The sequence below is a fragment of the Eurypyga helias genome, unplaced genomic scaffold (assembly GCF_000690775.1).
Source record: "Eurypyga helias isolate BGI_N326 unplaced genomic scaffold, ASM69077v1 scaffold13840, whole genome shotgun sequence".
Taxonomy (NCBI): domain Eukaryota; kingdom Metazoa; phylum Chordata; class Aves; order Eurypygiformes; family Eurypygidae; genus Eurypyga; species Eurypyga helias.
This window is the reverse complement of record NW_010226368.1, coordinates 52,810-67,560: the sequence shown is the minus strand read 5'-3', so window position 1 is coordinate 67,560 and position 14,751 is coordinate 52,810. Positions and strand designations below refer to the sequence as shown.

Below are 14,751 nucleotides of genomic sequence, written 5' to 3'. Positions count from 1 at the left end.
AAGATCAAAATAGTAAAGCTGTGGTGCGCTCAGTAACTAGATTTTCTTAGGTTCTGCTAGTTGTACCTATCTTTGGGCTGTCCAGATCTGGTGGTTAGCCACGCAGGACAGCAAGATGGACGTTGCCATGATGTAAGGTGCTGGTAATGGCCTTTCAGGCTCATAGATCTTGCCAGAGATCACGATCTGCAGTCTCTAGAAGTAGAATGCAATTGGTTTTATAATCTGCTCACGTGATTAAGAGATTGCAAGATGAATTAATCTTGGCTCTTTCTCAAAAGTCTGTGTTGAACATGCTTCTGTCAAAAATAGATGGGGTATACAAATTTAATCATTTGAATAATAAAACCAATGTTTAGGTTGTTAGTGTCAGGGATTGGTTTTAAAATGCATTGCTTTACTAAAGCTAAGGGAATATTCTTGTGTTGACTCTGGTTTAGGCATCCATTTCCCTAGCTCCAGTGAACATTTTCAAGGCAGGTGCAGATGAAGAAAAGGCAGAAACAGCTCGGTTGGTAAGTTTAATTCTCAAAGAAACTGGTAATACCTGGGGTAGTTAAACTTTGTCTTTTCTACTGTTAAATGCACTTTCAGTGTATGGTAATGCGGAACTTCATCTGTCTGAATGGTTCTTGCATGTCTGTGAACAGAAGGTAGGAGGATTGTTGTTTATACAAACAATTAGAGAAACCCCTCATAAGTGTTCAGAAACTAAGAACCTTTGCTCCAAAGATGGTGTTCATTGGAAGGCATTTCTTTTGGCTATGAGACAGGCTTTTGAGGTTTCGGTGAGAACTGAATATATTTAATCTAGTTATCAAATTGTAGTGGTTAGAAACTTGGACCCAGACTCTGCTGAAAGGAAGAGTTAGGTTAAGATGCCCCCTGGGAAGTTATGGGCTAGCATCTGCTTGTATTAAAGTAGAAGTAAATCCTTTTCTAAACTGTATTTGCTTTCATTTCAGTCATCCTTTGTTGGTGCCATTGCTATTGGTGACCTGGTCAAGAGCACTCTGGGGCCTAAAGGCATGGTAAGACAGCTCCAAATTCTCCATGGCCATACCTGTTAACTTAGTTTTAATAGTTACAGTATGTTTTCAAGCAGTATTCTAAATCTTGTATCTTGTAGGACAAGATTCTTTTAAGTACAGGGAGAGACAGCACAGTAACGGTTACCAATGATGGTGCAACCATCCTGAAAGCTATTGGAGTTGACAACCCAGCTGCCAAGGTCTTGGTTGGTGAGTTTTTACCAGCTTGTCATTGGAGTACTTGGCTCTTCTTCATCTGTAAATTTCTTAGGTAGTTTTTATTTCTTCTTGGAAAAGCATTCCTCAAATAATGTTAAAAATTGAAGGGGGGTGTGGGGCAGAAGGGGAAGTAAGGAGGCCCAGATGTTGCAAGAGTTGTGGCATTCTGCAAAAGTAAAATTGAGGTATATGCTGTTCTTAGAAAACTGCTCTGGTGTATTCTTGTTTTCCCTCAACCCTGGTTTGTCCCAGGAGTCAAAAGGGACAGGAGTCCCTTTCGTCTGCACCCTTCTTTTTTTCACAGGGAAAATTTGGAATGGAAATCTACTGGGCTACAGAGATTCTCTCTGGTTCTCCCTGATTTAAATCTCTTTTTATCACTTAATCGACACTGTACTAGGGAGAGTGTTTACCTTTGTGATCGACTGTCTTGGTGTGCAACTGCTCCAGTTCTAAGGACAAGCAGCATCCTGGACAATTTGGTGTCAAATTTTGTGATGGTTTCGTGTTTGCTGGGTCCTTGTTTCTGAACAATTCACGTGGCATACTTGGTTATGTTCTCTGGTCCTGTACATATACTTCAGAGCTTCTGTCTGGCCCTACTTCCTTTGGCTGTCCTTTTGGAATGGGGAGAGAGAGAAGTAGCACTTGACCATTGCCAGACTGGAACTGGTGTCTAGATTGCAGATGAAGAGCAGGAATTTGAAGGATGCTGAATTTGATTTGCATATTGGGTTTTTCTGTGACTGACAGAGTAACCTCTTTAAACTGTTGAGGAGTAAGATTCTTTTTTTCTTCTCCAAACTGATGTGAGATAAAAGTAATCGTATGTCAAGTTGGTATAGGTGAGCACGGTGTTTTGAATCAAACCATTAATGCAGCGACTTCTTTCTTCAGATATGTCAAAGGTTCAGGATGATGAAGTTGGTGATGGAACTACGTCTGTCACAGTGTTGGCAGCTGAGTTACTGAGGGTGATGTATTACAGTTTTTCTGACCTCTTTCTGTTCAGCAGTGTACCTCTGTGACATCAATAGGAGGTGTCCTATTTGATGCGTATGAAGAGGGCTTCCATAGTATAGGCATACTTTGCTTCGTGGGGCTTGAAATTGATGGGGGAAAAAACCCCAAACCCTTAGATATTGCATCATCATGTTTTTAAAAATTAATTTTAGACTATTTTACTTATTATTTATAAATTCACAAGTATTCTGATTTGGTACATTTAAAAGATTATTTTCTCTTACTCCCTTATGCAAGTGAAAAAGATGTATCAGTCTCACGGGTCACTTCTTAGATGTTGTGCTGGGCAGCATGCAGCACTGCTTAGTTGTTAGATTCAGTTCTCTGAAATCCTTTTCCATAACATTAATGAGAAATTAAAAAAAAAAAAAAGAAAGAGGGCATGTAAAATTGCGTTCCTGTGTGCATGAGGCCTGACTTCATGCTCTTGCTTTAAACTCTGCATACAGAGTTTACGCTGCCAAACTCTAATCTGAAATGACTATGAAAGAGACTTCAGAAGTGAGTAACTCTTGTTAGCAGGGCTGTGCCAGTAAATCTACTCATGTCCAATCCAGGAACTGTGATCAAGAGCATTTGAGATATGATCCATCAGCTTGCTGAGTTCCTCCCAAAAAGGGAGTTTGAAGATAGTTTGGGGTTTTTTTCAGCTACACTTCAAGTTGCAGCTCTAAGCGAACAGGAGACTAATCTCAGACATGAAAGATTGCTATTTTGAAGGATATGTCTGGTTGCTATTCCTATTGAGGTTGAGGGGTTTTGGTAATCAACCAAAACTTCTTGATGCTACTCTATGAGCATATCATATTTACCTAGACTGGGAGAAAAAAAAAGAACAAAACCCTGCCAGTAGGGTGACTTTGATTTCAATGTTACAGCTCTCTGGCTTTTACTGCCATTCAGAAGTTTTTGATTACTTGGAAGTGTCTTCTTTAGTGCAAATGTACCTTTGGGAAAAGCCTAATCATTAATTTCATTTAAATAGGAGGCAGAATTACTGATTTCAAAGAAGATTCATCCCCAGACCATCATTGCAGGCTGGAGAGCAGCCACAAAAGCTTCACGAGAGGCACTTTTGAAAGCGGCTGTGGATCATGGGTGAGTAATGTACATTTGCAGTAACTCATTACAGACCAGTCAAGATAAAAACATCAGTGAGAATTACATACCATTGGGAAATTCTTCAGTGTCTTTTAAGTAGCGTGAAACCTGAATTTATGAATTTTAACAGTTAAGAAAAAAGACTACTTTTTCTTTAGATGAACTACGGAAGCTTTATGAAATTAATCAAGATTCCTTATGATGTGCAGAAACAGAATGTGAGCAATAATTTGCTCCCTAGAACAAAAATCTGAGCTGTTATTTCAGATTTCATACTCTTTATTTTAAATGCAACTGTTTTCTTCATGCGACCCTCTGAGAGCACTGGCTTTCTAAAGATGAGTGCAGAGTTCTCCTATTTCAAAAAGAAGGTTCTGTGTGGCATTCCTCCACGTGGAACATGGTACACATAGATGCAAGCTAGAAGAAGCAGGGAGAGACTCACAGTGGTAAGTTACTGATAGTTAAGTCTTTCAGACTTTTAACTTTAACTGTATTGACTTTATTTTAGTAATGATGAAGTGAAGTTCCGTGAAGACTTGATGAACATTGCGGGAACCACTCTTTCATCAAAATTACTTACTCATCATAAAGATCACTTTGTGAAGCTAGCTGTAGAAGCTGTTCTTAGGTTGAAAGGTTCTGGTAATTTGGAGGCTATCCATGTCATTAAGAAACTTGGTGGAAGTTTGGCTGATTCCTACTTAGATGAAGGTAAGTCTTTGTACGTTGACTATAAGTGTGCTTGAGAAATGAAGCTGTTAGAAGTTACACCTCTCTATACAAATCTGTTCGAATGGAAACATTGCTCTGTTATTATTGAGTACTAAATATGAGGGGGTTTTTTAGTAATGTAAGTAGATTGTTCTCCTCTTTTGATATGAAGTCTTACAAGACCTTTCTGTTCCTACAGGCTTTTTACTCGACAAGAAGATCGGTGTAAATCAGCCAAAAAGAATTGAAAATGCCAAGATTCTTATTGCAAATACTGGTATGGATACAGACAAGATTAAGGTACGTGACAGAACTGCTGTGAAGCAGTGGTTTTGTAAATGGGATTCCCGTTTAGGCTGAACTCTGTTTTCTTTGATTTAGATTTTTGGCTCTCGCGTTAGAGTGGACTCTACAGCAAAGGTTGCAGAAATAGAACAGGCAGAAAAAGAAAAAATGAAGGAGAAGGTAGACCGTATTCTTAAGCATGGAATAAACTGCTTTATTAACAGGTATGTATTTTCTGGAAAAAGGAGTGGATTTTGTAACGCAGTTAGTGTCGAAAGCCAGAGCTGGGGAGCACAAGACTCAGAGCGTGAGAGTCAGACTAAGCCAGAGAGGGAGACACCCCCCTGTCCCAACTCCCAGCTGCAACTTAAACGCTGCTGAGGAGGTGCTTGGCAGGGGCCAAGGCTATATGAACCCACAGTAAGGAGAACCTTCCCTGTGCATACCCAGCAGTGCCAGTTGTCGCTTCCGAAGATAGAGTAGAAACATCTTTTTTGGCAGAGATTGAATCTCTAAGACACCCAATCTCTAATTTGGAAGGGAAAAATAATTTGGCGTAGTGCTCCGGCATGATGAATGACTGAACAACTTAGGATGACTCTTTTGTTTGAGGGAGAATATACTAATAAGGGAGCATGTACTCACTCTTCTCTGCAGTCTGCTATTTGTGTATGCCACAAGACTGGGCGTTTATTGTTCCCATAGAGTTGTCTGTGGTTGGGATTTCATATTGGTGCTGGAATTGAAGATGTTCCTTCCCGTGTTGCTGTAATGCACCCTGCTAGAATAGGCAGTTGAGTGCCCAGCAGGTGCTTAGGCTCAAAGCACTTAGAGTGTGGAACATATGAATCCCTGTGCATTGATAGTGTGTCTTCAGGGGCAGGGTGTTTCAGAGAGCTGTAATAGTTGGATTTTTTGTTTGGGGTTTTTTTAGCTTCGTATGTTTTCCTGTCACTGCATCTGCTCCTGTGTGGTGTGACATTCCATGTGTCTCACATATTGACTGCTTCTGTAGCTTTTGAAATCTGCCCATGTCCATGCTGCTATGAACTGTGCGTCCTTTGTTACTCTGGGATTTAAAAGGCTTGTTCTTTGTTTAATGGGAAGGTGTGCCTGTGTTTTAATTGTAGGCAGTTGATCTACAACTACCCTGAACAGCTCTTCGGAGCTGCTGGCGTCATGGCTATTGAACACGCAGACTTTGCTGGTGTAGAGCGCCTGGCTCTTGTTACAGGTTTGTGGAGTACCTTCCGTGGAACTTGGGGGAGTGACAGGATTTGATCTTTACTAATGCTTCATCACCTAGTTTACACTCTTTACGATTGATCAGATCTGGGAAAGTACTCCAAATAAGCTTTTTCTCTAGCAATTGTGAATGAAGGATCATAATGCTGACTGTGGAATATAATATAGCCAGTTAGGGCCAGTTCGTAATTTTCTTTCCTATTTTAAAAATATTTACAGTTCAGTCCCTGTTTGATAAACTTTTCAAAAATTTGTTTTCTATGGAGAAGTTGAAAGCAATAGAATAAGATATAAATCCACAAGGTAGTTAATACCATCTTGTTACAAATGGGTCTTGTTTGATTGTAATAACAGAGAAGTCTAAAGAGTCATCCTGAGTTAAAAATGCGGGCCTGGGTCGTTGACTTGAGGTAGACCTCAAATCACAGGAACAACCCGGGTATTTTTAGTAGGGGTCAGTGTAAACGTGACTAATAACTAATGCGAATGAAACATCTGTAATGCTGCTGGTGATTCTCATTGATGGAGTTAGAGACAGTCAACTGGAACATCATAAGAAGTTGAATGGGAAAGTGATCGGGAGGATGGAGAGTTTGTGGGGAGAAAGGAAGAGATACTGACCTGTTTAGCTCAGCAAAACTGCAGTAGCGATAGCGTGTAAGTGTCTGTAGGCACCTTGACGCAGGCAAACGCTGGATTGAGAGGAACACTGCCTATATTCCGGAAAACATTCAAAACAAATGTTGTAGGCAGAGACAGTGAACCATGTCAGACCACGCTGGATCAGATAGCATAGCTGAAAAACAAACCAGACAAGCTGTTTGTATTTAAGGAGGACAGACTACTTCATAGAATCATAGAATGGTTTGGGTTGGAAGGGATCTTAAAGATCATCTAGTTCCACCCCCCCTGCCATGGGCAGGGACACCTTCCACTAGACCAGGTTGCTCAGAGCCTCATCCAGGCCTGGCCTTGGACACTTCCAGGGATGGGGCATCCACAGCTTCTCTGGGCAACCTGTTCCAGTGCCTCCCCACCCTCTCTGTGAAGAATTTCTTCCTGATATCTAATCTAAACCTCCCTGTTTTCAATTTGTGCCCATTACCCCTTGTCCTGTCACTACAGGCGCTTGTAAAAAGTCCTCTCCCAGCACCCTTGTAGGCCCCGTCAGGGACTGGAAAGCTGCAATGAGGTCTTCTTGGAGCCTCCTCTTCTCCAGGCTGAACACGCCCAATTCTTGCAGCCTTTCATCATAGGAGAGGTGCTCCAGCCCTACTTCATGTCAAGTAGGCACAAACTCTCTACTACAAATCTTGTCTTCTTTCTTGTGGTGCTACAGCAGTGGTGTGAGCTAATGTGGAATAATTGAGTGTATGTTGGAAGTGAATACATGTAAATCGTTCTCTAATGGGAAGAGCAAAGTACTAGAACAATAGGCTGCTCAGGGACATTTTGGTCTTTGTACTCCCTGTTGGGTCTACAAGTAGGGCACGATATTGCTGCTACGACATGGCATGACGCTTATGATTCAGGAGAGTGGTGGCCAGCAGTTTTCAACCATCCTCAGGCAGGCAGAGTGAATGCTGGCACATGATCAAGTTTAAAAACATACCAAACTTGATTTAGTGTTTTATAAATACTTCATCAGTAAACACGGTTAAAACTTCAACAGGTGGGCATTCTAATACTGGCACATACCAACATTTAGTCTCCAATCCAGACAGAACTCGCAAGCATTACAGCTTTTGTAGTAGGTCTTGTGATGTGAAACAAAATATTGGTGTTTTAAGGATTTGGCAACATCAGTAGTAGGTTTCTGGTCCCATATGCTGACATTGGGAAAGTTTGCCTTATCAGTATTGTTAATTTCTTTTACAATTACGAAGATGTTTGGTTTTTTTATCAGTTCTGCCCTTATCCCCCACCTAGGTTAGACCTTGCCTGAGCGGATGCTGTCGTGAGCTCTTTGACTTTTGTATGATCTTACATTTGTAGGTGGCGAAATTGCATCAACCTTTGATCACCCTGAGCTAGTAAAACTAGGAAGCTGCAAGCTTATTGAAGAGGTCATGATTGGAGAAGATAAACTCATTCATTTCTCTGGAGTGGCAATGGGTAAGTGTTTTGCTACTAGTGGCGTGTTGCAACTTCTGTGTTAACCCTCTGCTAATGCTGTTCAGTTACCAGGTTGGCACAGGAATGTTGTAATGGTTCATGTAACCATTGTTATTAAAGCCTTCCTCTTCAAGAAAGACCGACGTTCACAGTTGAAATTGTTCATCTGCGTAACATTAAACATACACATCTGTAAGGTTAGAAACCAGAATTTCTGCTTTGGGAGATGAAGTTGACAAGAAAAGTATCAATCTGCCATACTTTAAGGACTTGAGAGCTCGTTCTAGTAAACGTTTCCGAGGGGTCGTTTTGGATAACATTCATTTTCTATTAAATTAAATGAGGTGTTGTGGAACAGTTCATTAATGAAAGCAGTAGCATAGTGTGCATCCCGTCATTCTGCCTGTGAGATGTCGTCATGCTTTCTCTTTCCCCCCAAACTGATCTCCGTAAAACTTGACAGCAGTGATGGCAAAACCATTACAAATGCTTTGCGATAACCGCTTTTTGTCTTTGTTTTGTTGGGTTTTTTTGTTTTTCTAAATTGTTTTGCATTTGTGCTTTTTAGGTGAAGCTTGCACCATAGTTCTGCGTGGAGCAACGCAGCAGATTCTGGATGAAGCGGAGAGGTCTTTGCATGATGCTCTCTGTGTTCTTGCTCAGACTGTGAAGGACACTAGAACTGTGTACGGTGGAGGTGAATATCAGATCCTTTGTACTTGTACATTTCGTATTGCTGTTTGGGGCCGATATAAAACATGTCTGTCTCTTCGATGAATAGGCTGTTCAGAGATGCTGATGGCTAACGCGGTTGCAGAGCTTGCCATCAGAACACCTGGCAAAGAGTCTGTTGCAATGGAGTCCTTTGCTAAGGCTTTACGAATGGTAAGTTTGTTTAATCAGATTGCTGGATTAATGGGCATGAAGCTTCACTAAGCTTACTGACTTCTGACATCAGTCAGGTGCTTCTCTGTCAAAGGTTTGGTTTTCTAAAAGTAAAAAAGTGAAATTTAGCAATATATCTTGGATGAACAAAGGGGAAAAAGTTAATGTTTTCTGTCTTAGACAAAAACTCTTGATGCTTTAATAGTTCTGCATGTTACAGAATTCTCAGTGTTCATATTCCAGCCCTCTTCTAACTGGTTCTTGCCTCTTACCTGTGAGGTTAGAAGTGCAACAGAAATAACACACAAAAATCTCAGCTGAATCAGCTGACAACTGATTTAGAGAAGAGTAGCCCCTCTGTTCTGTTGATACGCTGGTGCTGATTGATTGTATTCATGCTGTAGTGCTATCTAGAAGTTTCTAGACTTGCAGTGGAGATTGTGTCTTAGTAGGAAATAAATGTTTCTTGTGATACTCTGTAGAATGTTACTGCGCTAACATGCTGTCAGTTGGAGAAAAAAATGCCTTCCTGTGTTTTAAATTAGGGAAAATCTTTCTTAAGAAATGAAAGACCATAGGAAAACATTTCTTCCAAGAAAATTAAATTAAAGAGCATGGTAAGGCTTGGCATTACCTCTTCAGTCAGCACATGCAATTACTGCTGTCACTTCAGTGAACAGGGCAGTTTGGTGGTTAATGTTTACCAGCAAGCTCATGCTCTTAAAGTGAAACCTTTTCTCCAGTTGTGATCTGAAATGATGACAGACACATTTCTGTGGTGGGTTGACCCTGGCCGGAGGCCAGGTGCCCACCGCAGCTGCTCTATCACTGCCCTCTTCAGCTGGGCAGGGGAGAGAAAATAGGGTGAAAGGCTTGTGGGTTGAGATAAGGACAGGAAGGGGTCATTCAGCAATTAATGGGCAAAACAAGTTCAGCTTGGGGAGTAAATTAATTTAATTTATCACCAATCAAATCAGAGTAAAAAGACAACTTAAACCAAATCTTGAAACGCCTTCCCCCACCCCTCCCTTCTTCATGGGCTCAACTTCACCCCTCATTTCTCTACCTCCTCCCCCCAGGTGGTGCAAGGGCGTAGGGAATGGAGCTTATGGTCAGTTCATCACACCTTGTCTCTGCTTCTCAGAGACAGGACTCCTCACACTTTTTTCCCCTGTTCCAGCGTGGGATCCCTCCCACGGGAGACAGTCCTTCATGAACTTCTGCAACATGAGTCCTTCCCATGGGCTACAATTCTTCATTAACTGCTCCAGTGTAGGTCCCTCCCACGGCATGCTGTCCTTCAGGAGCAGCCTGCTCCAGCCTGGGTCCCTCCCAGGGTCACAAGTCCTGCCAGCAAACCTGCTCCAGCCTGGGCTTCTCTCTCCATGGGGCCACAGCTCCTGTCAGGAGCCTGCTCCAGCCTGGGCTTCCCACAGGGTCACAGCCTCCTTCAGGCATCCACCTTCTCCAGTGTGGGGTCCTTCCTGGGCTGCAGGTGGGTCTCTGCTCCCCTGTGACCCTCCATGGCTGCAGGGGCACAGCCGGCCTCATCATGGGCTGCACCACGGGCTGCTGGGGAACCTGCTCTGGTGCCTGGAGCACCTCCTCCTCCACCGACTTGGGTGTCTTCAGAGTTCCCTTTCTCACATCTTGCTCTCTCCGTCTGCAAAATCTACTCTCTTCCATGGTTTTTTTTTCCCCCTATAACCATTCTGTCCCAGAGGTGCTACCAGTGTCACTGATGGTCTCGGCGTTGGCCAGTGGCGGGTCTGTCTTGGAGCCAGCTGGCGTTGGCTCTGTCAGACATGGGGGAAGCTTCTAGTAGCTTCTCACTGAATAGTAAACTAGTAATAGCAAAGTATGTTTCATGCCTGCTAGGGATCAATCCCTGTGTTAACAAAAACCAACCTGTGTTCCTCCCCTTAGATCCCAACTATAATAGCTGATAACGCTGGCTATGACAGTGCAGATTTGGTTGCTCAGCTCAGAGCTGCTCACAGTGAGGGGAAGACAACTTACGGACTTGGTAAGGGTCTCACTACTACTTCTGTTACCGGGTTGGTATTTGGGAGGGGGATTGGGCTTACTCAGCTTGGTCACATCTGTTTGTTGCTAATGTATTCAGCTGGAAGAACTGAGTACATTGACTTCTGTTTGCTTTGATGGAACGGAGGCATACAATGTTCATTCCTTTGTCATTCTGCCAGGCTTTTCACACTAGAGTGACGAGCTCTGTTTTTGAAGGGGGTGGTTTCCACCTGTAAAACCCACTTTCCTTACTTAACGTTGAGTCTAGTTTTATGAAGCTTAGAAAGAAAGGCATTGATTTAAAACCAGACAGTACCCCAACACGAGGAAACACCTCCTGAAAAAAATACTTAAAGGTTGTGGAGAAGAACTCTGAAGTTGATACACCTGAGGAAATGGTGCTGAGAGTCCCCTTGGGATTTTGTCTCCTCCTCCCAGCGTGTAAGGTTTTCAGCATTTACTTTTTTCTAAGTAATTGCAACATGTTAGGCTTAAATCTTTGATGTGAAAGACTATTTAATACTTCCCTTGCTATCAGGATGGTTTATTTGAGCAGGTAAGTTACCATACTGTCAGCTTCTTGTAATTTCCTTCAAAACACCCCCAAGTTAAAAACCAACCTCCTCCTCTGTCTCTTCAAGATATGAAAGAGGGTACCATTGGAGACATGGCAGTCTTGGGAGTGACGGAAAGTTTCCAAGTCAAGAGGCAAGTTTTGCTGAGCGCAGCTGAAGCAGCAGAAATGATTCTTCGTGTAGACGACATCATTAAAGCGGCACCAAGGTATGAGCTGAGCATCTGTGTGGTCAGTACGGCGGTATCGAGCAACCTCCTCCTGTGGCAGAGCAACTCTGTGAAGTCTTGTTCTAAAAGTGCTTCCTTTGACATGTGGGCTGACATCTGACATGCTAACGTTCATGTTACGTGATTTGGGTGGTTTTTTTTTTGCATTGGGAGTGTGAGCAGGTCTTTAGAGCCATCGGCGCGCTTCAGTTGGCATGCCCAAGCCATGGCTACCTCATCTGGTCACTGGCTACCTGCGTGCCGTAGGTAAAACGTCTGCAAAAGTGGCTGACCAAACCGTGAGCGATCAGGCTCTGTTTTTATTTTGGGCCAGAATTGCAGTTCAATTCCCAGCTGCTTCTGAAGCAGAATCTGCAGCTAAAACAAACGAAGTTTGGGAAGAAATTTCTCCTGCAGGCAGGTTTATCCCATGCTTGCCTGCTGCCGGGCGGCTCGTGCTGCTTCACGTGTGATCGCAGTTCCTTACTGTGGCCAGAGGTGGCGAATTGGCTTGGAGGCGGTACGGCCGGTTGAGCTGTGGGATACAGCTAGCGCTGAGCATCAAAAAATCGGGGGGGGGGGAATGCTGGTGAACATCAGCATGGGGGGATTTTATGATGTTTTTTTCTTTTTCTTCCCAGAAAACGGGTACCAGACCATCGCCCATGTTAAATTTTCTTCATTACCCAAGGATGTGTGGACCAGGTCACACCTAGTAGGTTGTTTGGTTTTTTTAATGATCTAGTTTTCGTGAGGTTGTGGAACAGAAGGTTGAGACGAACAGAATCTTCATCGGCAGCGTGAAACAAGCACTGTCTTCAGTTGGTCTTAACTTATTTCAGTTGATAATGTGTTGTGGGGAAGAGTCACTTTCAAGTAAAGCAGGGGTGTTGTACAACCCTATAACCCTTCTGTTCCTCTCTGGGTTCCACTTAAAATACACAGAAATTTAAAAAAATAAATTCAGATTCACGAAAGTTGTGTTTGTCTTTGTGTAGGACCAAGCAGGGCTGTTAGCAAAGGGATGGTGCATCCTCAGACACTTCAAGCGCTGGGCAGGCAGTCAAGGGTGTCCTCTCACACCTGCCCAGCGTGCTGGTTGGGGTTGGCCCGGCGCGTTCACTGCGAGTGGTTTATCCCAGTCCTGGCCGTGTAGGTCTTGAGGTGGGATCCTAGAAATAGACTCTGAAGTGCAACGTTCTCTTTTTCTAGTGATAACTGGAGTGTTGCTCATTTTTTTGATGATGAAAGGAAGAGAAGAAGCTGGAGAGGAAGCTTGGTCAGTGCCCAGACCTACAATTTAGGGGATTTTACAGCTCTTTACACCACAGATGTTATGTAGGTAGGAGTTCTGCTGGGAGGGCTGAGAGGAAGATGCAGTCTGGGAGAGAGATGGGCACCTGAACCAAACACTGTGTTTGTGAAGTACTGGACTCGGGCCGACTTTACAAACTCCTCTTACTGTGACAGAGGGCAGTTAGTGGGAAACATGCCAGGCTGCGTCGCATTCCCCTCTCGCCTTTTCCATGCCTGTTGTATCCTACCTTTATATTCTCTTTCCTATTCCAGTCAGTGCTGCTGAGGCAATGCGTTCCTTGACGGGCCTAGTTTGCGCTCGGGCCATCAGGAAGGCCCAGATGCCTGCAGCAGCCTTCACGCTGGCTCTCGGTGACCGCACATGGAGGCGATGAGAGGTGCTGGCTGGGCCTGGTGGCCCCTCCCGCCCTTGCAGGTAGAACGCAGCGCCGTGGCAGACAGTCTGCTTATGGCACGCTCCTCCAGACTCCCAGAGCAGACTCCGGGTCTCCAAAAGTGACAGTTAAATACAGAGTGTTGACGAGCAGGTGAAAGCACTTTCTTCCCCACCCCCTGGATAAACAAAGCACCTGCTCGGCTCTGCAGAAAATAAAACCTTGAACTTGGATGTTAAAAAAAAAAACAAAACAAATGGAATAATTTTCTTTTGTAGGAAGAAATAGTTTGTTGGAACGAGGTTAGATAAAGAATTTGGAATTAGCTGAATTCTCACTTTCCAAAGAAGGATGGTTTAACTTGGTGAGATGCTAGTATGCCTTTATTTAATTTATTTAAGTAAGCACACTGCCCGGGTGCCAGCCAGATCCAAATCCAGACATCCTTTAACGAGATGACAAGTGCTAGGGGAGTCTGTGCGTCTCCAGATAATTTTTCAGGGATGTAAGTGACACGGAGCAGTCACGCGCTGGCATCGAGTCAAACACGTTCTGGGAAATCGACCGCCGCTTCTGCAGGCTGCGCTGGTGGGATGGTGCCATGGGCCAGCGAGGCGGAGGGGAAGCGGCTGTTCTGCACCACCTCGGGCTCCCCACCCTTCTGAAACCAGCAGTCTTTTCCCAAACTCAGTCGTCCGTGCAAGGGAAGCGGGAGCTAAAAACGTCATTTTGAGCCAGATTGCCATGTTTCACAGTTAAAACAAAACATGAAGTTCAGTGCCTTTCCAAAGGAATTGGAACCGTTCGGATTTGCAGGCTGGAGAAACACCCGTCTGAAGTCAGCTGAGTAAAGTTCACCTCAGCCTCGCTTCTGTGCAGGCTTGCAGCGGCAGGCTCCAGCCCCTGGGTGCTGCACGTCTCCCTTCGGCTCTCGTGGTTTTTCCGTTTCGGTCAGGTGGTGATTTTCTTCTTTGCTGCCGCCTGAAAGCTCGGCATGTACAGCAGCGTCGTCCGTAACGTTAAAACTAGCAGCAGAGCCTCCGGCTTTCCTCACCGTTGTTTAAAATGCTGCTTGGCAACAACAAAACGAGAGCGGCCACACGTTTTGCAGGCTGAAGACAGCAGCGGTGGGAGGAGAGAGCGCTGGCGGGGACGTACGCGGTTTCCTTGATAGCGCAGCCGGGGCTCTGCTCCCGCTTCCCCGGCAGCGTGCAGGGAAACCTTCAGGCTGCTGCTGCTGCATTTCAGAGTCATTTGAGAGATGCTGTGGGTGACTGCGGTGCGGTGACTCCCACCTCGGACACCCAGGCACGGTGGGGGTGAGAAGAGCGAGCCCACGGGTGAAGAGGCTGCGAGTCCATACATGCTCTTTACATACAGTCCAGCCACGGAAAACATCTAAGCCACGTCTTCATCTCCCCTGTGAGCTCTGAGTGGGCCCTGCGTGGGAAGAGAAGGGAAAGGGAGGAAGTCTCGGCTCTAGAGGGAGTGCTGGGTGCTGTGTAAAAAGGGGGTGTCTGGCTTGCTGTCGCCTAGGTCTAAACCAGTGCACCTGCTCCAGAAGCCGAGGCAGCAAGTGAGGGAGAGGCTGGGCAGCGCTGCCATCCCTCACCGGAGCAGACAGCTGAGCG

At 44.5% G+C, this 14,751-nt stretch overlaps 1 protein-coding gene across 1 annotated transcript; it reads left to right on the top strand.

The window, feature by feature from the left end:
* The first annotated feature begins 360 nt into the window (after positions 1 to 360).
* On the top strand, positions 361 to 12,108 carry CCT2 (chaperonin containing TCP1, subunit 2 (beta)). Its single transcript, XM_010152909.1, has 15 exons — positions 361 to 515; positions 966 to 1,031; positions 1,130 to 1,241; positions 2,148 to 2,224; positions 3,259 to 3,371; positions 3,886 to 4,088; positions 4,288 to 4,388; positions 4,470 to 4,597; positions 5,504 to 5,607; positions 7,614 to 7,733; positions 8,302 to 8,430; positions 8,515 to 8,618; positions 10,545 to 10,644; positions 11,288 to 11,429; positions 12,071 to 12,108. The coding sequence occupies exons 2-15, from the start codon at positions 1,029 to 1,031 to the stop codon at positions 12,099 to 12,101; spliced, it is 1,467 nt and encodes a 488-aa protein (XP_010151211.1). The 5' UTR covers positions 361 to 515; positions 966 to 1,028; the 3' UTR covers positions 12,102 to 12,108.
* The last annotated feature ends 2,643 nt before the right edge of the window (positions 12,109 to 14,751 follow it).